This window comes from Suillus paluster (assembly GCF_016628075.1).
Source record: "Suillus paluster strain FC165 chromosome Unknown EDB91scaffold_7, whole genome shotgun sequence".
Taxonomy (NCBI): Eukaryota; Fungi; Basidiomycota; class Agaricomycetes; order Boletales; family Suillaceae; genus Suillus; species Suillus paluster.
Window position 1 is genome coordinate 582,504 of NW_024537567.1, and position 20,069 is coordinate 602,572.

The 20,069-nt window shown below is 48.5% G+C and overlaps 7 protein-coding genes across 7 annotated transcripts; 3 read left to right on the top strand and 4 right to left on the bottom strand.

Annotated features, from left to right (window-relative positions):
* The first annotated feature begins 21 nt into the window (after nt 1-21).
* On the top strand, nt 22-1,737 carry EDB91DRAFT_1109846 (uncharacterized protein). Its single transcript, XM_041317651.1, has 5 exons — nt 22-459; nt 510-626; nt 676-924; nt 959-1,262; nt 1,326-1,737. The coding sequence occupies exons 1-5, from the start codon at nt 130-132 to the stop codon at nt 1,451-1,453; spliced, it is 1,128 nt and encodes a 375-aa protein (XP_041181406.1). The 5' UTR covers nt 22-129; the 3' UTR covers nt 1,454-1,737.
* A 194-nt stretch (nt 1,738-1,931) lies between these two features.
* EDB91DRAFT_766761 (SNF2 family N-terminal domain-containing protein) lies at nt 1,932-6,562 on the top strand. Its single transcript, XM_041328333.1, has 9 exons — nt 1,932-2,901; nt 2,960-3,302; nt 3,362-3,582; nt 3,647-4,479; nt 4,533-5,720; nt 5,778-5,804; nt 5,852-6,049; nt 6,105-6,141; nt 6,190-6,562. The coding sequence occupies exons 1-9, from the start codon at nt 1,987-1,989 to the stop codon at nt 6,376-6,378; spliced, it is 3,951 nt and encodes a 1,316-aa protein (XP_041181407.1). The 5' UTR covers nt 1,932-1,986; the 3' UTR covers nt 6,379-6,562.
* Nucleotides 6,563-6,600: 38 nt separating this feature from the next.
* EDB91DRAFT_1235273 (DUF1212-domain-containing protein) lies at nt 6,601-8,264 on the bottom strand (the record flags this gene model as incomplete). The annotated part of the gene is made up of 6 exons (XM_041321297.1): nt 6,601-6,792; nt 6,849-7,171; nt 7,258-7,414; nt 7,466-7,551; nt 7,605-7,729; nt 7,783-8,264. 6 exons carry the CDS (start codon nt 8,262-8,264, stop codon nt 6,601-6,603), a joined length of 1,365 nt encoding a protein of 454 aa, XP_041181408.1.
* A 706-nt stretch (nt 8,265-8,970) lies between these two features.
* Nucleotides 8,971-12,785, bottom strand: EDB91DRAFT_1109857 (uncharacterized protein). Its single transcript, XM_041317652.1, has 14 exons — nt 12,480-12,785; nt 12,220-12,356; nt 11,415-12,165; nt 11,234-11,360; nt 11,128-11,179; nt 10,941-11,074; nt 10,787-10,891; nt 10,667-10,738; nt 10,483-10,612; nt 10,153-10,433; nt 9,890-10,096; nt 9,776-9,842; nt 9,658-9,725; nt 8,971-9,602 (listed from the first exon to the last, which is right to left on the bottom strand). Exons 1-14 carry the CDS (start codon nt 12,597-12,599, stop codon nt 9,193-9,195), a joined length of 2,661 nt encoding a protein of 886 aa, XP_041181409.1. The 5' UTR covers nt 12,600-12,785; the 3' UTR covers nt 8,971-9,192.
* An 809-nt stretch (nt 12,786-13,594) lies between these two features.
* On the bottom strand, nt 13,595-14,183 carry EDB91DRAFT_1078812 (uncharacterized protein; the record flags this gene model as incomplete). Its single annotated transcript, XM_041315056.1, has 2 exons — nt 13,595-13,916; nt 13,969-14,183. The coding sequence occupies 2 exons, from the start codon at nt 14,181-14,183 to the stop codon at nt 13,595-13,597; spliced, it is 537 nt and encodes a 178-aa protein (XP_041181410.1).
* A 382-nt stretch (nt 14,184-14,565) lies between these two features.
* On the top strand, nt 14,566-15,727 carry EDB91DRAFT_767033 (TB2/DP1, HVA22 family-domain-containing protein). The gene is made up of 4 exons (XM_041328335.1): nt 14,566-14,782; nt 14,842-14,991; nt 15,056-15,119; nt 15,170-15,727. The coding sequence occupies exons 1-4, from the start codon at nt 14,748-14,750 to the stop codon at nt 15,575-15,577; spliced, it is 657 nt and encodes a 218-aa protein (XP_041181411.1). The 5' UTR covers nt 14,566-14,747; the 3' UTR covers nt 15,578-15,727.
* EDB91DRAFT_767012 (exocyst complex component Sec3-domain-containing protein) lies at nt 15,671-20,028 on the bottom strand. The gene is made up of 16 exons (XM_041328334.1): nt 19,742-20,028; nt 19,579-19,691; nt 19,363-19,528; nt 18,444-19,312; nt 18,265-18,390; nt 18,110-18,211; nt 17,928-18,060; nt 17,778-17,878; nt 17,565-17,726; nt 17,407-17,512; nt 17,219-17,358; nt 16,905-17,170; nt 16,724-16,853; nt 16,407-16,671; nt 16,211-16,356; nt 15,671-16,150 (listed from the first exon to the last, which is right to left on the bottom strand). Exons 1-16 carry the CDS (start codon nt 19,899-19,901, stop codon nt 15,764-15,766), a joined length of 3,372 nt encoding a protein of 1,123 aa, XP_041181412.1. The 5' UTR covers nt 19,902-20,028; the 3' UTR covers nt 15,671-15,763.
* Between the last annotated feature and the right edge of the window lie 41 nt (nt 20,029-20,069).

Sequence of the window (20,069 nt, forward strand, 5' to 3'; positions counted from 1 at the left end):
GGGGTGGACGTCTGGACCCACACTGACTGACAAAGTTTGCGCGCACACAACAAGAACCACCACCATCTTGAGCCACGCAGATCTTTTGGATCCACCATCTTGGATACATTGCACATCTTATTATTATTAATGTCTCTCCCTCCTCGACTTCGCGGTCACAGCGTTGCTCTGTTCACTATGGAATCTACACCTGAACCTGGACTCGGAATGCCTGCTAACACCCTCAAACGAAGCCGTTCGCCAACCCTTGACGCACTGCCAGAGGAGCTACCTGGCCTTCCGAAGCTTTCAGGACACATCATTCTCGAAGTTTTCACCCACAGGTCTCTCCGGCTGGCATGCAATGCACTGTTTCGTGACAATGAGAGATTGTCCGTCCTTGGCCACGAGGTTTTGGAGATGATGACAACACAACTACTTTTCTTCCGAAAACCAAAGCTTGCAGTGCAACAAATCGAGGTGAGCCATGTGTTTTCTGAATGCGCATGACCGATTTTACTCTCGAGTAGGTGCAGAGGACGCTGCTTTTGACTGACGAAACGATTGATATCTGGTCAAAACTGTATCGGCTACGGGAAGATATTCGTTGCGACCCCAGGTGTCTACCATCACTTCAGACTGCGGAGGTACTTGCTTGTTTCTCATTCACATCGTTCGGTTCTCATTCGGGTCTAGGAAGGGCGCCTAATATTCAATGCCTATCTGGGAGCCGTGTTCACCGAGCACGGGCTCCAGACAGTGCAGGAATGGATAGGCGGCCTCCTTCGGCTGTCTACTACGATATTGAACGATTATCAAGATATGGATGTTGATGTCGTCCCGATAGCTTCAAAACCAACGTCACCTGCTCCCACCTCAAAACGAGTGAAAATAGAGGAGCCTTCTGCTCCTCCTCCGCCATTACCATCATTCCCTCCACCACCAGTATACCAATTTTCCTCGCAATCGCGTTTTTCAGATGCATCAGCCACCCGTACAATCACGTTTTTCGACGCTGCCGCCTCAATCTCTTCCGCCGCGCACCAATTTCCCGCAATTAACTCAAACCACCCATTACAATCCGTATATGCGGCCACCTCCGCTGTCTCGGCCGCCATCTCCCCCAAGGATATCACCTCCAAATCCTCTAGCCCCTGCTCAACCACACCTTGCATTTTTACCACTGTTCAATCAAACAGCTCATCAACGTGGTGTGAGTGTCAGTTATTCAGCAGTATTAGTGGGCCCACCACATTCCGGGAAATGGAACGTGACTTGCGTTGGTGAGCACATGGAACGTCATCTTATCTCTTGAAATAGAGTTTAATAATTGAATGTGGGACTAGTGGATGGGATCGAGAAGGGTAAAGGATCTAGCGACACTAAGCAGCAAGCTAAAGAGCTAGCTGCACGACAGGCTTACTACGAGATGGGATGGGCACCCCGTAAGTGTGAAATATCTTTGATTGATTGATCGACGTTTGACCTCAGTTGCGTTGCAGGTGGGTAACGCCATCAGATGTAGGAGTATTATGCGTTTCTCATAGCAGTGCTATTCGGGCAAGTTCCAACCACGGGCTCGTACTGGAGAATATGGCTGTGTGCCCGAACAGCACTATTATAAGATATATAACCGGTGTTTGACGCTCTGCGTTCCGGCTGTTTTGTAGGAAAGTAGTAGCAAACAGGTATTAATTCCTCCGCCAAGTCGTACCTGTATGAGCACTAGTAGACCAATGTGATCATTGTTCTCGATCAGTCAAGGCCCCCCCACGGGAGATGGAGCTCAAAGTTTAATTATTACCTAGTTGGTGAAGAACGGGAGTTGGGCAAGCTGAGCCCACATGGTAAGCGTGAGAAATTATAACCGAATTGACCCAGGATCACGTGCTATTGCGACGTGATCTTTGAAACTTATTATTATTAACTTGGTTAGGTTCTTCGCGCTTACTGTTTTACTCGTCGTCCGTGACGCCCGGAACGACCCCTTCCTCATTGTCATGCACAATGGCAACGTATGCACCATCGGGATCATCGCCTAATATTCAGAACTTGACTCTAGATTCGCACAGCCAGTCGAATCATATTGACCTTACCCTAGATGATGATGAACCCAACTCTTCTGAAAGCGTTTTCAATTCTAACAGCCACCTGAAGCGCCCGACAACCGATTATCATTCCCCTCCGCCCAGACAGAGTATGTTCTACGATCCTGTGCACGCACCTGAACACCAACAATCTTATGCTAAATACCCCCCTCCAAATCACCTTCCGCTCGTATATCATTCTCCTTCAATGAAGCCAAGCATATTTTCACCACTTGACCAGACGTCTTTTAATCCGACGCAGCCGCCACTTCCCCCACAATCTTCCAACTATCGTCCTGTTTTTGCTGGTCCATCGCAAGCACCACGGAATACGTCTACTCAACTGCCAATTACTGGCAGTGCGCGTACTTTGCCTCCTCTTGTTCCGACTCGACCATCTTCTTCTGCTCCACCTTCAAATCATCAGGTCATTGATCTTACAGACTCCCCGTCACCTCCTCCCAGTCCTCAGTCTCGCCATCACCCTGTGTCTAATGGATTGCCCGATGACCTTCATCCCAAGACTCCGGTTTGCATCGGACAGCTCACAGTCACCGCACTTGTGCTATATCCCGTGTCCTATCTGCAAGCACTGGAATCAAATAATGAGATCGAGTGGGCAAACGTCCGCTTGCAGTATGAACACAATCCCCAGAGGGCAGGTGCAACTGAGACGATACATATCAAGACGCCTAGTAGTAAAACACCGTCGGGCGAACCTTCTCAAGGGGAAGCTTTTGGTGTCGTCGAACAAAAGGTCGCCACAGATCTCGGTCCCATGCTAGGTAAGGGCCTGATCCGCTTGGATGCAAAGGTGCGGCGTGGTTCACCAAATGTATGTTACGCTCGTTTCTCTTCGATGACTCCCGCATCCGCTTATTCGCTTTGACAAGCTTCCTATACTGCCTCTCCAAATGCTGGTTTATACGCCGAAAGGCAATATTGCTGTGGTTGGCAATTATCTGCAGTCATGCGGTCTATTGCTTGACCATCCCTCTGGGCCATATGATATCTCGCGCCTCATGAACTATCACTACTGCAACCCGCATGCTCCACCACCCGGGGGCCATCGTTCCATGATTCCCTCTAGATCCGGATATGTCGGTCCAGGAGGAAATAGCTCTCGTTGGAATGCCCCCATGGTTTCCGGCAAAACATTAGAAGTACAACGAAGCCAAATCGACGAGCTTTTCAAGAGTCTGAAAAGTGGAGACGAATTACCAGAGACAGAGCCTGGTTAGTTTTAATCTTTTTTGCTGTTGTTCTTATCTTTTCATCTGACTGGGCTTCGAAAGTTCTTGAGATAGGAACAACATTGTATCCCCATCAAAAGAAGGCGCTCACTTTTTTGCTCGAGCGGGAGCGGGAGAAACGCTGCGCAGATGGTCGTTACTCGACATTGTGGCAGCCACGGAACGATCTCCATACAGGCCAGTCATCTTGGTTTCATATCGTTACCCAGAGAGAGGTTTTCCATGAACCTCAAGAAGCCAAAGGTGCTATTCTCGCAGATGATGTAAGTTGCCCTCCGCCCTTTATCTCTGCCCTATCTGACAAATTGTGCCTTGTCTCATGATTAGATGGGTCTTGGCAAGACAATCACTTGCGTTTCCCTTATTGCATCGACACTCGATTCTGCACATGCATTTGCTGCTGCGCCTTTACCACCTCCACCCGCTCCTCCTCCGGACCGGAATGTGCTGGAGGATCCCTTGACTGCTGCCCATTTCGCCGGAAGTGTCTGGGGAATACCGGAAGTTGATTCGTCATCATTTTCCGGCAAGGGCAAAGGCAAGGCAGCAAAGGCCCAGGATAAGGCCGAAGCTGACTACGCTAGAGCGTGTCGTATTAAGGCGAAAAGTCGGGCGACGCTCATCATATGTCCTCTTTCCACTGTATCGAATTGGGAAGACCAGTTTCGCGAGCATTGGCGAGGAGAAGTCACTGTGGTCGGTGGCGGTGGGATGAGTTGTTCTGCCGCCACGTCGTTGTCTTCCTTGCAGACCCCCCCGGCTTCTCAGGCTGAAACCAAAGTGGAAACGAAGCCACCTCTTCGAAAACGCGAGGGTCGACCACTTCGTGTCTACGTATACCATGGAAATGCCCGACGGCCAGACGCAGCATTCCTTGCAGACTTTGATGCTGTCATCACTACGTATGCGACTTTAGCATCGGAATTCTCAAAACAAAATCGGAGAATGGCAAATGTAGAAGCCGAGGATGATGACGATGGTAGCAGTGACGGGTATGGTGGGGTCGACATTGACGAGCGCGGTAATCAAGTGCTCAAATTGCCCAAACCAAAACGGGCAGGAATGAAGAGGAAAAAATCCTGCTCGAGCTTTGGTCCATCTGAGGCGTCCAGTGCTCTGCAGACTGTACACTGGTTTCGTGTCGTGCTCGATGAGGCTCAGTACGTTCTTGAATAATTATCCAGTGGATCACAACTAACATAATTATATCCAGTTCGATCAAGGAAACCCAGACAGTTGGAAGTCGTGCCTCTTGCGACTTAATGGCAGACCGCCGTTTATGCCTCACGGGTACTCCCGTTCAGAACAAGCTCGATGATGTGTATGCTCTCATCAAGTTCTTGCGCTTGGAGCCTTTTGATGACAAGAACATCTGGACGGAGTTCATCGGCACTCCGGTCAAATATGGGCAGTCATTGGGTGTTGCGCGTCTTCAGACGATCATGAAGTGCATTACCTTGAGGCGAACAAAGGAGTCGAAGTCATCTGATGGGCGTCGAATACTCTATCTCCCTCCACGCCGCGATGAACTCCGGTATCTGAAATTTGATCCGCATGAGCAGACAATCTACGACCAGTTCTTCTCGGAGTCCAAAGCCGAGTTCAACGAGCTTTCCAACAAAAATGAAGTCATGAAGAACTACGTCGGCATACTCCAGAAAATCTTACGTCTCCGACAGATTTGCGACCATTTCGAGCTCGTGGATGGTAAAGGACCACCGGGAATGGACCTCACCAGTTACGAAGACATTGCCGCTGCCATTGGGAAGGAAGGTCTCAATCCTACTCGTGCAGCTGCCATTGTTGCATTGCTACGGGAGGCAGCTACAACTCAATGCGTTGAATGTGGAGAGGAGCTATGTGTATCTTCTGATCAACAGGGGCAGATAGACGTTGGTAGCGGTGCCATGGATATGGATGGTCCTTCGGCACCCAAACGAGGAAGGAAGACTAAAGGTTCCAGTTCTCGTGCCCCCACACGAGCTAGTAGTCCATCAGCACCGTCACTCGTCCTCACGCGCTGTCAGCATCTGTTTTGCCTGGGATGCTATCGTCAGTGCGTATGCCCAGGTTGGCCGGATGTTCCTACCGATGTTCGCCGTTCCTGCTCGGCTTGCCAAACTGGACTTTTGCCGCAAGATGCAGTTCGAGTTCGACCTGATTGCTCGCCAGGTGACTTTGGCGCCAAGAAGAAGCCTGTCAAGCGAGAGAAGCGAACCAAAGGCGTTACACTCGAGAACTTCCATCCGTCTACCAAAGTCAAGGCGTTGCTCGGGGATCTCATGCAATTCTCCCGGGCAAACCCACATTCTGTCAATTACGACCCAGACTCAATCGAGGTGGAAATGGTGGATAATGAAGGCAATAAACTCGATGATGGAGTAATCAAGACTGTTGTCTTGTATGTACATAATTCTCACTTGGTGAATCGCTCTGACAGTTTATTTCTATGATCTAGTTCCCAATGGACAACGATGCTGGATAAGTATGTCATTACAATTTGACAATGTGGTCTTTCTCATCCGAGCTTAGGATTGAAGACGCATTAGAAACGGCTGGTATTCGCTATGATCGTCTTGATGGCACGATGAAACGTGATGACCGTACTCGTGCCATGGAAGCATTGAAACATGATCCCGCGTGTGAAGTCCTTCTAGTCAGTCTGAAGGCAGGAGGAGTAGGCTTGAACTTGACTGCTGCACAACGTGTTTACTTGATGGACCCATATTGGTAACGTTTATCTTCTTGATTCCTGCGATTCAAGTGTTGCTTAAGCCTGCCACAGGAATCCCGCAGTTGAGAATCAAGCAGTCGATAGGATTGTGAGTACCTTTGACACCTTTTGTTATGGTCCACTGACCCCATCGTAGCATCGTTTAGGGCAAACACGCCCTGTAACAACGGTCAAGCTCATCATCGAGAACTCTATTGAAGATCGCCTTCTGGAAGTGCAGCGCAAGAAGACCGAGCTGGCCAACATGACTCTGGGTCAGAACTTCAGCAAAGCCGACATGCTGCAACGACGGATGGAAGAGCTGAATCAACTCTTCGCAGCGTAACTTATTTAGATCACCCAAGTTTATTTTCTGTCTCTTCGTTGCTTGGAACAATCTTGGAATACCTGTATTAATTCTCTACTCGTAAAAAACTTCATGTAATCCCTAGAACACCTTGATTCTCGATTCTCACTTCTCCGTTTTGGTCTGTCATCGATTCAAATCACTAGTGTAGTGTTTATGGTATGATGTGTACATAGATAGATGTTATGTAATTGGAAGATATCAGAAAGCAAAGTGCGCGGCGTTCTTTCTTCTTCCCAGGGCATATACGAAGATCTGACTGACAAATAGACCAACCGTTATTCCAATCGCAACTTCTATTATCCGGATGGCAAGATCAAGTCCAGCGGAGTATTGCTGAGAAGACGATGTTTCATCAGACGAGAGGAGACCCCCGCCCTGACCGATACCAGACTATTTTTGATATTAGTTGGAGGAATAAATTTGAAGCACGTTTCAGGTTGACTTACAGGAACAAGGAACAACACACCGGTGACCATGGCTGTGAAAGCGGTTCCACGCATGACTCGCGAGTAAACGTTGCCCAAAAGTCCAATGACCAAAGCCCCAGAAGCCGAAATGATATCGCTTTTGCCAGGAAGATAGTCATTCGAGACTCGATTCGCGACGAAGGCACAGCACGCAAACAGCACCATGACGAGAAGCTGCCAGCTGCGCAACTCCTGCAGGTTAGACAAAGACGAGCATAGAGAGTACGCCGGTACGAGGAAGAAGAGCGTCCACCAGGGAAGTTCCTTTCTCCACCATGGCCAGCTTGGCTCCCTGTAGCACCCTTTCAGGTCGGGTTAATATAGGTCGAAACCAGAACAGTAGATCCAATACCGTTAACGATATGGGGATCAGTGGTTTGAGCAAAACCGAAGATGGCGCCTCCTGGAACGGGTGAAGTGCCATTCACAGCGTGGAAAGTCCCGTGGTACATCGTATATCTCTCTGCTTCACCTTTATCTAACGTGTGTCGAGCGTGTTTGTTGAGTACAAGATAAAGATCGGAGCCGATCGTTAGGCCGAAACCCTGGTTGAGATTTAAGAAGTTTCAACACGAACTTTTCTAAAATGGACGCACCAAAAACAAAGTGTAGATGATCGCATAAACCATTCTTACGGATCCACATAAAATGTTTCTGGAAGTGAGTTCTAGCGCGCTGATAACTGATACCTGAATCGTCGCAGTGAGTGGTGGATAGCACAAGTCAGCCACTTACGGATAGTAAATCCTGGTAGAATCAACACCACTCCGGCAGATGCTATAGCGTTGTAGCAGAACAACCTGCCTGGTATGGTGCCGAGTGCTCGAGCCACGAAGGACACGATAATGGCAATTGATATCCTAATCAAGTTGGTAAATCGAGTGAATGCAGAGCAGAGGTAAAGGCCACGTACTCATAGACGTTCGCGTATGTCGCACTTTTTGTTGCAGTGTTAAGGCCTAGGTATTGCAAGACGAAGGCACACACTCCGCTGATCCACATATCAATGACTGATCCCCCGAATGCAAGGACGCAGATGGTAGAGCCGCATACAAAGGCTAATAGGCAGCGAACCAACAGGGAATATATTGGGGGAGCGGAAAGTATGGAGCTCAATCGCTTGGTGCCGTCTTCGACGGTCATTTTGTCATGAAGGACCTTGCGATACACAAGGTGGACTCCTTGCAACGCGGTGAGCGCAATTTTTCCGTTCGCTTTCACGAAATGAGTCTCGACAGACGTCATGTCCTCGTCACCAAACGTGACGATGATGATGTTTGGTATGTGGACGAATGAGGCTTTCGCGTCAAGGATCTGAGAAGCGGTGGCCAACTGCGATTCGATACGATGAGATGGAGCACCAAAAGTGAGCAAGCACTTTGCGAGCTTGAGCATGAAAGCACGACGCTTGTCAATATCTACACGAGATCGTTATTGGATGGCAGGCATGATACTCTTCTGAGGCTCACCTTGAACGTGTTTCGTTATTGCAGAAGGTCGCTTGCTCTTGATAACGCTGGCACGAAGCTTGCCCCCCTGATAAAAGCTATTTGGACCACCCCCTCCCAAAGGCTGTTTACTCGGCTTGCCCTCAACCCTGGAGGAATGTGAATGCCTGCCGCTCGAAGAACCGCTCGCCGGATGAGATGTCTTCATGTCGCTGAAAATCTCTTCATCAAGCGCTTCCTGTGGACGTCGAGCAAAAGGGACCAGCTTAGATACGAGGGTGCGCTTTCGCTTGGGTGGAGTCCTTCCATCTTCTAGTGCGCTGAATGTACGACTGATTTCGGCGGCAGCAACTGCCTCTCTGGCCTTGGTGTGCTGAGATGAGGAAGCCGTTATCGCCCCATCAGTGGCCTGCCAAGTTGAGCTAGCAGTCGAGTACTGCGAGGATACAGGCGACTCTCTCGCAAGGCCAATGCCAGCAAGATGGGGGAGTCGCTCGTGAGACACAGGTCGCCTGCGCGCTTCTGGGGAGTACATTGTGTACGAAAGGTTGTTGGGAAGACCATAGATCAAGGATTCGTACATTTATACCTTGTCAGCAAGTCAAACATTTCGATTCAGTCCCGATGGTTGTGATTGTAGGTCAATTGAGTGTTTCGCCGTACATTTCCCTTTCAATTCAGCCCAGCCTGATCCAGGGATAGTCGTCCAAAAGCACACTGAGCGATTGAATAGCGATGCGAAAGCTACACAAGAATACTGGATATATATATAACAAAGCAAGAACAGATAGGAACTTACAAGCGTACAACATATAGACAAAAAGCTATAAAGAACGACGGAAACCATAAAAAACAGCACGTTGGTACTTCGCCGTCTACCAGATTTGAGGGGCAGGAGGTAGATAGTCAGCAGGCAGCAAAAATGCATCCATGCCTTGCTGGGAGAATGTACTACCACCGAGGCTCTGATCAGAAATCCACACTGGAAGTTGTTCGTTAGACGTCATTTCAAAGCCGCGCCAGATGCTGTCGACCTCAGCCGTCTGCTGGGGCATCATGCCCATTTGCATCTGGTGGATGACTTCAGGACTCGAATATGCGAGATCATATTTTTGTGTGAAGCTCTCGGGGCTCATGTGTGCATTCTGCTGCATGTCAATGACCATAGACATGTTTCGATGAGGCTCCCTAGGTATCTTGGGGGAGCGGGAGCTTGATGCTGCCTTACGCTTCTTCGCTCTTTTCAGCATCAACTGAAGCGTAATGGCGTAGCGCTTGCCAGGGACTGCCAAAGAAGCAGTTGACGAGTGTGTTTCTACAATATAGTGCAATAGACTCACTTTGAGACATCAAGCCAGCGAGACGCTCAACCTGTAAGCGTATTTCTTGCATATCGCAATCATTCGGGCTGGAATGACATGAGTACATTACCCACCGCCTGCAACACGCATGACTTACAAGAGACGGGCTAACCGCAGCAAGAAGGATGCTGCAAATGTTGCAGTTGCATGTGTATAGTGGACAGCTATTCCAAGTGAGTCCAGGAATCCTGACCGAATAGTGGAAACTAACCATATTTCATGCCTTCGCTATACGACGGCGAGTTAACCGTGATTTCAAGGCCCTGGCGAGCGGTGTGTATTGAACGTATTGCCAGTTCTCTCTGGGTAGCTGGCATCTTCTGAACATCCTCTGGACCATTGATACCACGTAACGCGGTGGCATTGTGGAAGAGTTCCGCGTGCAGTTGTTGGATCTGCAAACTTTGGCGGTAAAATGCTTGACGAAGAGTCAGCAGGGTGAGTTGGGAGTAGTTCCTGGTGGTTCGGTCGTACCTGCATCTTCGTACTTCTGCGAAAAAGCATGATCCCAAGTTTTATACCAATTTCGGAACTCAGAGTCAGCCTGATGAATGACTGCAAATGTGCTTTCATCGACAGGCCGTTCAAAAGGTGACAGCTTGTTGTGCACTCTTTCACGAATAGCCATTAGCTCAACGGTCGAAACTAAACGCATGTCATCCTCAATTGCTAGAGGATGCTGTAGAAGCAAACGGCACTGCCATATGCTTTCATCATCCTTTAAAATTGCTGGACGTCCTGTGCCATAGGATAACCTTTGATATACAATCAGCGATCGGACATTGAAGCCATCCACAAACGCACTGATGCTCAAAGAGATACAGGCAAAACCAAGTTCGGGATGCAATAACGAGGTCGCGATCTTCTGTACCGCCAGTGGTTTTGGTTTTGCTCTGCATGCGCCTAAGAAGTTTGGGCCAAGCTTTGTGAAGTGCTACAAGTCATCAAACACTCAGATATTCGTGTTTACTGTGAATGTGCTACTTACACAGTTCCATGGCCATGCGGACAGCATGACCGCCACTGAGCCATCCATTGTCTGACCACCCAGACACAAGAACTTGCAGACGATTAATGTGATTTGTATGTCACCGAAAGACGTACTCACTCATGGCTTGCACAGCTTCTACGCGGTTCACCGGAGCAAACAGCGTGGCACACGAAATACTTTGCACCGCTTCCAAACATCGGGTATAAGTCTCGCTTGCATTTCCTGATGGACGATGAGATAAGCGAATTACAGAGCAATGTCAGTAAATCACCTCCGCCGTCCCTCACGCGAGCAGCAACAGTGCAGATAGCGTCGACAGCGAACGGCGACCGCTCATGAAGCGCTTCGAAAGTGTCGACTTGGGAATCGAACACTGGGAGGAAAGTGGAGCATCCAGCATAAAATCTGTATAATGGGAGCATTGATACGTATCATGAAGAAAAGAGAAGAAAATTTACATTCTGAACAATTCACGGGCTTCTTGTTCCGGGATAGCGTTTGTCGTGACAACTACCCATTAAAACGTTGAGAATCAGTGAAGTGCAAGTGGACATGAAACGCTACCATCCGGGAAAGTCAAACCATGGGAAGCCCGATGACGGATCTTTCTCCTCTTCATTGGCCTGGATTGTCGCTCGGGGGACGGGGTTCTGGCCCTACTCTGTGGTTCACTGCTTGCTTCACCATTTTCCTATACGCGATAGGGGTTCACGCGAAGTGGGTGTAAAACGGTGAAACCACTGACCTTGGCAGCTCGCTCAATAGCTACGTCAGCTAGACCTCTTAGAACTTCCCACGGTGCTACCAGGCCGGAAGCTGGCAGCTCTCCATTGTCGTCATCAATATCTGTCGAGTCCGCGCTGGTTGGATTGGACGAGGACGGCGCGGTGCGTTTAGATCCCGAAGGTGAGTGCACATTGTGACCACGCTGCATTTGCCTTGGTTGATGCGGGTCATGACGGCCGGGTATAGATCCTTGTGAGGTTGCACGACCGATCGCCTGTAACGTGGAAAACGGGGGTAAGATTTGCCCAGAAGGGGAATAACCATAAGATTGGGTCGGTGAAGTCGGATTTGTATGTGAGGACGGAAGCTGCGGTGGGTGGTACTCTCCGTGACCGGGAGGTTGCCCAACCGATGCCAATGCACCTTGAGAACCAGAGCCCCGTGAATGACGCGGCGGGGCGTTGATCATAGGTGGAAGAGATCCTGGGTTGGGCTGATAGGCGGTGGGCGTGGTAGGGCCAGCCTGTACGCTGTGAATATTTGGATCTCCTACATGAGACCCGTTCGGGCCAGACGATATTGGGGGAGATCCCATGGATTGTATTGTCGGCGACTGTGTATTGTACGGTGCCTGTGAGAACGTCGAAGGGGAGCGGTTATTATACGGCGTAGCGCCTCGGAGGTGACCAACGATCTCGAGAAGAGTGTTCTGTATCGAAGTTTGAGTGTAACGTATCTCAGCAACGTGAGCCTCTAGACTTCGTATACGCCTGCGATACTGTAAGAACAAGATCTTGACATGTCATAGGGCGAAGTTTACTAACTCGAGTCCTGCCTCGCCCGTGAGAGTTGCTTCTCTGGTGGGCTTTTCGAATAGACACTCTAGTCCGGCATGACGACAACGTCGACATGGAGGATTATCTGCGCCCTCGCAGCGCATCTTCTGCTTCCGACAAGCATTCTGTTTATAAAGTATAAAGTCAGCTTGGGTCGGGAACTTGGAAAGCCGGAGTGGGCTCACACATGCACCTATATCGGCACAGTCAGTAAAGAGATCCAATACATGGAGAACTGAATAGAACATACGGGGGACACGATTTAGGGTCTTCACGACTGGCTTAACATCACGCTTGTCTGTAGCCTTGTCAAAATCGTCATCATGCTTCTTGTGAAGCACTGAGTTAGCACTAGAGGCGGGATCCATAATGACTGCTCGAATATTGTACAGATGCCAGGATGGATGAACAGATAGAAAGCGATACCGAACCGAACAACGTCGTACGTTCAACGAAGACTGCTTTGCCACATGCGACGTTGTTCAACATCTGCACTATCGACGCAGCAAACAAAAATAAATAGTAAAACCTATATATATATTTATAACGATAATTTGAAACCAAAAAAAATAGATCTGAAAATGGGCAGTTCTCGAAGTTAGTCGTCACGACCATGACAAGCCCATATGATCCCCTTGCCACCCTTTTTTAACTCCCCTGCAGTACCATCGTTCCAATGTCAATTCGAATGTCCTGCATCTCACTTCTTCAGGTCAATCAGTCCAGTTTTTCAACCAACTCGTCCAACTGTGGACAACAGGCTATAATTGGCCCTTCTGATATCGTTGGAAACTTGAAATCAAGTCCCTCACGTATCTATGCAGTCAAAGCTGCGCCCTGGATTGGAGCGATCGTGCTTGCTCCTCCCGGATTTGATACCCCTAGAATTATCGGCCAGCGATAGTCAGCTTCCATCTACGATAGTCAGCTCCCATCAGCAGCCGGTTGTGGTCGTGCTGCAATCATACTCATTCCTTTGGTTATTGCTGCTGATAGTCACAATTTCCTCACGACTTGTGGGAATCTCAGAACACCTTTTCAAGTGCTGCCAGCAGTCGTATGTCCCACTGCATGTTGTCCGAGGTGTTGCCACGGTGCTCCAAAGTTCGGAATCAATAAACCAGTTGTTTCATTTCCGATGTTAAGACTCCCATAAACCAGCAGCGGACGATCGGGTGACCGCTATCATCGAACGAGAATTGATATAGCGGACGGTATGGTGAGCCATGCGAAGCAGGGGGGGCTTCCTCGCGAGATGGCATCATGTCAATGGATATATTGCAGATGTGGGTAACAACAATAAGGCAAGTAATTCAAAATATAGTGGCTATATAGCGGTGATCGAGTAGACATCTGGGGCCAGTTATACGCTTGAAAACACGTCGATTTCTCTTTGTTCGGAAGGGCCAACGATGATGATGCGTCGTTTGAGATTGCTAAGAATGAAAGCCACATCGATTTCTTTTTGTGACATCTGATCCATGGCCGCTACACAGTCGAGGGCATCTTGGTCGACATCCGACTCGGATTCGGAACCGTCGACATCCGGTTCGGCCATATCAGCGTCACTATCAACGTTTATCGAGAAGCTTTGCGACAGAGGTGACGGCTTCTGCGATTGTCGTTGTAATCTGCGCTCTTTGGCACGCCGATTATTGAACCAGTTCACGACTTTTTGGACTGGCCTTTTACACCCATCTGGTCAGGAGTGCCGTATATGGAGGAATCCAAACTCACCTATGAATCTCCTTGGCCAATAATTCGATATCATCCGGCAAAGGACGTGGGGTTTTTTCATAGTACGGGTTAAGGATCTTAAGCTGCTCCGGTGTCATGCATTCCCTCCGAGGAGCATTTTCAACATCAGAGGGAGAAGCGCGATGAGACCTTTTACTCGTGGATTTCGTGGCGACGAACTGAGCTTGCTCGAAAGAGGATGCCTGATATTTCATGGCTGGATATGATATCGAAGAGTAGCTCTCCCCATGGGCATTTATATGTCTCAAGCCAACTGTGGCTTGTGGACCACCGCCGCATTGGATATGTGGATGTTGGACAGTCCAATGCTCAGGCTTTGCCATTTTGGACAGAACAATGGCTCGTTGCTTTGTGGTGCTCTCTGGCTGCAGCTAGCAGGTCTGAGGGTGGATGACTCCGACGGGCATTATAATACAATACATGTGGATATAACGACTTCGCACATGTGAGGACGTCGAGGCCTTGAGGCTCAACTAAAATGAGTTCTCCATCCTACTCCATCTAAAAGAGGTAATATTATGTAATGACACGTACGTAATTTGATTGTCCGCGGTAGTTGATATCCTACGTGGCCCTATCGACAATCCATACACACAACTCATCTTGATTCTTGACTTGTTTCTGGTATCGCAGCTCCTGTCATACGGTAAAGCGTCATCTCTTCTTTCCAGTGTCACTTATCATTCATAAATTGATATCTTGTGCGATCAGTACTTACTATCGCCGTCGACCACCATTCCAAGTTCGGAGAGCGATTCATGATGTTGATGTCTATGATATCTCATCTACTTTGGTATAGATCTCTGCCAACTTCTCATGCCCGTAAATTTACTGACCATACTTCCAATTCAGCGCGTGGTTCGCTTTTTTGCTGCCAAGTTATTCTACCTACAAGGCCCTCTCCTCTCCTTTATCTGGTGACCTCCAGAACCTTTCGATGTATTGGGCAGTAGTTGGGGCTTTTATTGCAGTAGAGTCGACCATAGGCTCATTCGTATCATGGTTAGTTTTCACTTCAGCTCGTTTCAACAATATCAACATCATTTACCCCTATTTCATGTACAAGGCTGCCATTTTATTGGGAAACACGAACCCTTTTCTTGCTCTACCTATCTCTCCCGCAAATCCAGGTTCGTACTTGCCTCCCGCTGTCCTCACCTAGGTTTTCACAAACAGACAGGGTTCGACCTACATCTACAAAACCTACTTTGAACCCTTCTGCTCCAAGAATCAGGCAGAGTTGGATTCGGGCATTGCTTCTGCTCAAAGCAATGTCCTCGGTTTCCTTCAATCCCGCATTTCTATGCTTATTGACCTCTTGTGGACTATCCTGAACAAGACTCCCATTACCAAACAGCCTCAAGCTGCGAGGGAGGGCCAACCTGGGCAGCAGCCCTACTCCCTCGAATCAATGAAGGGGCTTTGGACTTCTTACGGTCCTGCTATTTTGGGAAGATTAGCAAAGTCTTCCTCAAAATCTAGCTCCTCTCCCGATGCTTCTACGTATGCTAGTGGTGCTGGGGTCAATCATAATGGCGGGCAGGAACGGAAGTCCGTAGAATCAGTCCACGATCCTACCGCCTCCTGAGGCACATTCAGGAGATCACTTGAAGTTAATTTTCTAAGACATTTCTCTTCCAACTTACCAAAACACGAATAGACTTTTTGTCTCTTATTTTATCACTTTAACAAGAGTGAGTGGTATATAACGTAGGCGTGTGTACTGTACAATGCGCATCCAATGTAAGGTTCATGATTAGTACTCTAAAATAATTTATGATCCAAGCCGGTGACGCCTAAAGGACGTCTCAACGTCGGCGCTAGTGTATTCCAATGAGACACCGCTATCCGCATAACATTGCGAAATCCGTTTGTTGAAGTTCTCTGTCATTCTTTGCAGTTCCTCTTCACAAGCTTTCCAGACGCCAACCATGACCGTGCCAGGGGCAATACCACTGCTTTCTTCCTTCGTCGCTTTCTCTTCAGCTTCAGTGAAATGCTTCTCAACGCGCTTGAATAGGGCGTCAATATGCTTGCGGATGTCTTTGCCATCAAACTCCTTGACAACTTTCTTCAGCGAAGATCTATTGTAGCTGCTGTTCTTTGAGACTTCTGTCGGGGCAGTAGTCGTAAGCAGCCGCTCGATACCGTCGAAGTAGTCCTTGTAGAAGGGGAAAATAAATTAGAAAGTGACGACAAATGAGGAAACTACCATGCGTACAGTGATCTTGGCAAAAGGTCGTCTGAGGACAATCTTTACGTAGGCGTTCAGATTCTCATTGTAGATTGCCTCCGCTTGCTTCGGGAACCCAGAAACCGAGCCTACATCCAGCTGAGACATTTCTGCAACGAAGTAGTGCATATTCTCTGCAAGCCAAACGTTTTATAAACAATCAGCGGTGTATCAGCTCACTTACCGACTAGCAGCACGTGGTAATTGAGCTGGCCCTTGTCCTCATCTTCGCCATCTAGGGTAGCCATGTGCTTAAGGCATTCAAACATGCTGTGCACGATCTTTTCATAAGCGAGGTCGACGTTGGCCCTGATCTCCAAGCCATCCGCGCCAATTAGTTGCTGTTCGATGCGGCCGACATAGATCGGAAAGTATTTCACAAAATGAGCGACCCCTTTTCGCTTCTTGCTCGTGAGCTTAGTTTCCTCGATCATCTTGATTTGTTGATTCTGCAAACTCATCGTGAGCGGCAGCAATCCAATAACGGAGCCAATTGCCTACGATATAGCGATCGAAGGAACCCTTGAGCCTAGTGTGCTGCTTCTCAAGCATTTGCAAAAAGAAGGCATTGTCACGCTCATCTGCATCCGCGACAAAGCGCTCCAGGCATACCAAAACTCCGACCACCTGCCTATCGGCGGAGTGAACAGAGCTTCTCCATGGGAAAATATACGATACGTACAAAGTATCTTTCGCAATAGCGGAATCAATCCATTGCTTCAGCTCGGCAGGTAAAAAGCCGAAAATTAAGTCCATGGCACCGCGTACGAGCTTCATGGTGGTTTGACTCAAGCCCGCACTTCGTGCAGCTTGTCGCCTGAAGTAATTGTCCAACCCGGCATAGTCAGCAAACGTGAGACCAGCATCATTAATTTGCAGGAAATCTGCAATGAAGTCTCCTTCCCGGTAGATTTGAGGGGAAATTTGCTCCAAAATAAGACCCAGGGCCTGGCACTGTTATGAGCGAAGACTAGCCTGAATCAGATACAAGTATACCTCTGGTGCACGATATTCCTCATCGGTCTGCCTCTCCTTGTCTTTGTCTCGATCCCTTCGTCCCTCGATGGGCGAACGGACTATGGTTCCAGCGCGTCGAATAGATGCCTTTTGATTATTTACGTTGGTCAACCCAAAGTCTGTCTCAATATGAGCCCAACGTCTGCTTAAAAAAGTTGATCACAAACTCTGGTCAGCATCTTCGTCTGGTATCCTCTTCAGCGATCCTGAGTAAATCGAAAGTAAGCTCCCCATTTGTTTTTTGTGAAGTTCACTGGTGGCTGAGAAGTATGCCTTGAGATAAATCAATCAACATGAGTTTTAGTAGGCGCCGAAATTCCCTTACTGCACAGAACTTTGAATATATGCTCTCGTCCATCTCCTTCAGGTAGAGAAGTAGCCCTGCATACCGACCCAGGTATGCCTCCATGTCTTTATGACTCTTGATAATCGGTCGTCCTCGACTAGGCTTGATAATCCCATTATTTCCATCCAGGATAATCTCCGCCTACATACGCAACATAAGTGTCGCGTTCACGACCACAAATAAACAATTCACCTGCGCGACAGACATAATTGATAGAAAGTCATAGATACGCTTGCAGAACTGTGCGTTATGGGTCCTGTATTCGTCTAATCGCTCCATGGTAGCGGCCATGTCTACGCGCAATAAAACCTTGGGAGGAAATGCCAAAATATGCAAACATACCGGTGTCTTGGCCAGCTTGGAGAGCTTTATAAAGTTCCGTGGCCGCTGTCTCCAATTTCTGTATCCCAGATGTTTTTTCAAGGGACTCCTGAGTGAGGGTCACCAGTGCTTCACGGTCTACTTGAACGGTTTGCTATCCTGGCGTCAGTATGATATATGGTGGTAGGGTCTAAAGAACATACAAGGAGATTCTCGAGCTCGCTTAGCAAAGCGCGTTGATTCTGTGTCTGAACCTGTAAGCCGCGCCGCTGGGACTGTATGAACGAAATATCGTCCCCAACGGCCTGTGGTAAGATAGTTTAGTACGCGATACATCGGTTTGATGACAGGGTCTAACGTTCAAATGAATCTTGTATGATGAAATCAAGCTGTCCATAGCGTCAACTTCAGTAATGGCTTCATCCAGTAAATTCATGACCAGAGCCACACGATCATCAGACTCCAGGAAGGAGTGTATATTGGCCTGAAACATGAGTCAGTGGTTAAAAACGTGAGGTTCTCAGATGCCTGGTTCACCTTCTCAAGGGCTACCAACTCGTCCAGCAGCCGGGCCTCAACCAAGTCTGCTGCCCCCTTTGCGTTCTTTCTTCCAAAAGAGTCATCGCTGGCCCACTCGAATCCCTCTAGCATCTCCTCTACGCTCGCCATTGTAGCCTGTGAGGTTTCTTCTTCACCTGCACTCTCATCCTCTGCGTAATCTCCCACTACAAGCCGATCCAAAGCAGCTTGATTAAGAGGGTCAAAGAACGATACCCGGTTGTTGTGCTCCCGGCGAGGTTGTGGAGGTTCTGGGGTAGGTATCGATTTACTTGAAGGTGGCTTGCGAGATCGAATGGAAATCGGGGACTCTGATCGAGGAAGCTGGGCAGTTGTTGACGTGACTGAGAGTGGACTCGACGCGTGGACAAATTCAGCGGAGGGGCGAGATGCAGCGAAAGGGTAACTTTCTTTGGGTGTGCGTAGAGGTGTCGTAGCGGGAGGTGCACGGGATGGTATAAGGTTTGCTGGCAAGCCATTCAACGAGGGGTTTTGTGGTAGCGTTGCATTGGATGGACGGCGGGTAATTCGCGGTCGAAGTGAACCTGGAAGACTGGATGGAATGGTCTGCGGTTGCCCTTGTAGCTGAGAGGCTGGTGATGGAGAAGCGGGTCGAATTGCGCCTGAGCTGGAGTGTAGATTACTAAGGTTCGAACTAGCAGGAGATGAGGAACGGGAGGGAGGTCTCACAACCTGAGCTCTCGTCGGGGGTTCCGCATGCAAGCCTGTCTGTAGCGCCTCCGTTCGCGAAGTCGGAGCTTGTCGCCTTGCTGGCGCAGGAGTCACATTCAATTCATTTTGCGATGCTTGGGTGACCAGAGTTTCCGAGGATTCAGAGGATCCATTGGCTAATAACAAGAGTTAATAGCGTCCGTGGGTGAGGACCCAGCTATCTCACCAGGGGCTAGTTCATTCTGTCGCACTCCGACAAGATGCAGTGCACCAATACCATTTGTGACGACGGAAAACAGCTGTACTGCCGCGGAAATGAAGTTTGCTTGATCAAAATGGTTTTCCGTCTGCCATTTATATGTGCGAGCCAGTGTGATATTGAAGGACATTGGCTGCGTAATGGTTAGCTGCGTGATTGAGCTCATCATATGCTTTTACATACATTCAAAACTTCTATACCACGCAGCTCAGAAATTTTCCATGTTTTCCCTACGGAAAATGAGCCGTTTGTGTTAAGCTTTGACTTGTGAAGGAAACCAGTTCCATCGCTAGCCTCTGAAGAGCTGTTTATTAAGCGATCCGGAAGAAAGATAATGATAACATACGTGACAGCAAGATATAGCGAGGCTTTTTCCCAGAATCTTCTCCTGAATCCTCCCATATTTTGATGTGTCCAACGTATGTCTCTTGAGTCGCAGCACCTATGTTGCGTTTATCAAACACCGATGCGATTATGCGCTGTCTGGTGTGATCATGATCGGACATAATTATAAGTCGTTGTAAGCTGAACACCCAGCCCTCGCGTGGACTGAAATTATAGTAGACACTAGCAATCGAACCTGAGTTGCTTCTACTTAAGTGCTGACTCCAATTCTTAGGAAAGCGGTTGTTTGGTTTTATTGACCAAAGGCTTCGATGATCCAAAAAAGGATC

What these genes read in the sequence shown, in the direction of transcription:
- EDB91DRAFT_766761 (XM_041328333.1), top strand. Translation starts at nt 1,987, where the DNA reads ATGGCAACGTATGCACCATCGGGATCATCGCCTAATATTCAGAACTTG. An exon ending in TGCGGCGTGGTTCACCAAAT is followed by an intron (nt 2,902 to 2,959) that starts GTATGTTACGCT and finishes CGCTTTGACAAG; the next exon opens with CTTCCTATACTGCCTCTCCA. An exon ending in ATCAAGCAGTCGATAGGATT is followed by an intron (nt 6,142 to 6,189) that starts GTGAGTACCTTT and finishes ACCCCATCGTAG; the next exon opens with CATCGTTTAGGGCAAACACG.
- EDB91DRAFT_1109857 (XM_041317652.1), bottom strand. Translation starts at nt 12,599, where the DNA reads ATGGATCCCGCCTCTAGTGCTAACTCAGTGCTTCACAAGAAGCATGAT. An exon ending in ACGGGCGAGGCAGGACTCGA is followed by an intron (nt 12,166 to 12,219) that starts GTTAGTAAACTT and finishes ACAGTATCGCAG; the next exon opens with GCGTATACGAAGTCTAGAGG. An exon ending in GCCCGTGAATTGTTCAGAAT is followed by an intron (nt 11,075 to 11,127) that starts GTAAATTTTCTT and finishes CCCATTATACAG; the next exon opens with ATTTTATGCTGGATGCTCCA.
- EDB91DRAFT_767033 (XM_041328335.1), top strand. Translation starts at nt 14,748, where the DNA reads ATGATGTTGATGTCTATGATATCTCATCTACTTTG. An exon ending in ATGATATCTCATCTACTTTG is followed by an intron (nt 14,783 to 14,841) that starts GTATAGATCTCT and finishes CTTCCAATTCAG; the next exon opens with CGCGTGGTTCGCTTTTTTGC. An exon ending in TATCTCTCCCGCAAATCCAG is followed by an intron (nt 15,120 to 15,169) that starts GTTCGTACTTGC and finishes ACAAACAGACAG; the next exon opens with GGTTCGACCTACATCTACAA.
- EDB91DRAFT_1109846 (XM_041317651.1), top strand. Translation starts at nt 130, where the DNA reads ATGTCTCTCCCTCCTCGACTTCGCGGTCACAGCGTTGCTCTGTTCACT. An exon ending in CATCACTTCAGACTGCGGAG is followed by an intron (nt 627 to 675) that starts GTACTTGCTTGT and finishes ATTCGGGTCTAG; the next exon opens with GAAGGGCGCCTAATATTCAA. An exon ending in ATGGAACGTGACTTGCGTTG is followed by an intron (nt 1,263 to 1,325) that starts GTGAGCACATGG and finishes ATGTGGGACTAG; the next exon opens with TGGATGGGATCGAGAAGGGT.
- EDB91DRAFT_767012 (XM_041328334.1), bottom strand. Translation starts at nt 19,901, where the DNA reads ATGTCCGATCATGATCACACCAGACAGCGCATAATCGCATCGGTGTTT. An exon ending in GTGGTATAGAAGTTTTGAAT is followed by an intron (nt 19,529 to 19,578) that starts GTATGTAAAAGC and finishes ACCATTACGCAG; the next exon opens with CCAATGTCCTTCAATATCAC. An exon ending in AGTTGGTAGCCCTTGAGAAG is followed by an intron (nt 18,391 to 18,443) that starts GTGAACCAGGCA and finishes CTCATGTTTCAG; the next exon opens with GCCAATATACACTCCTTCCT.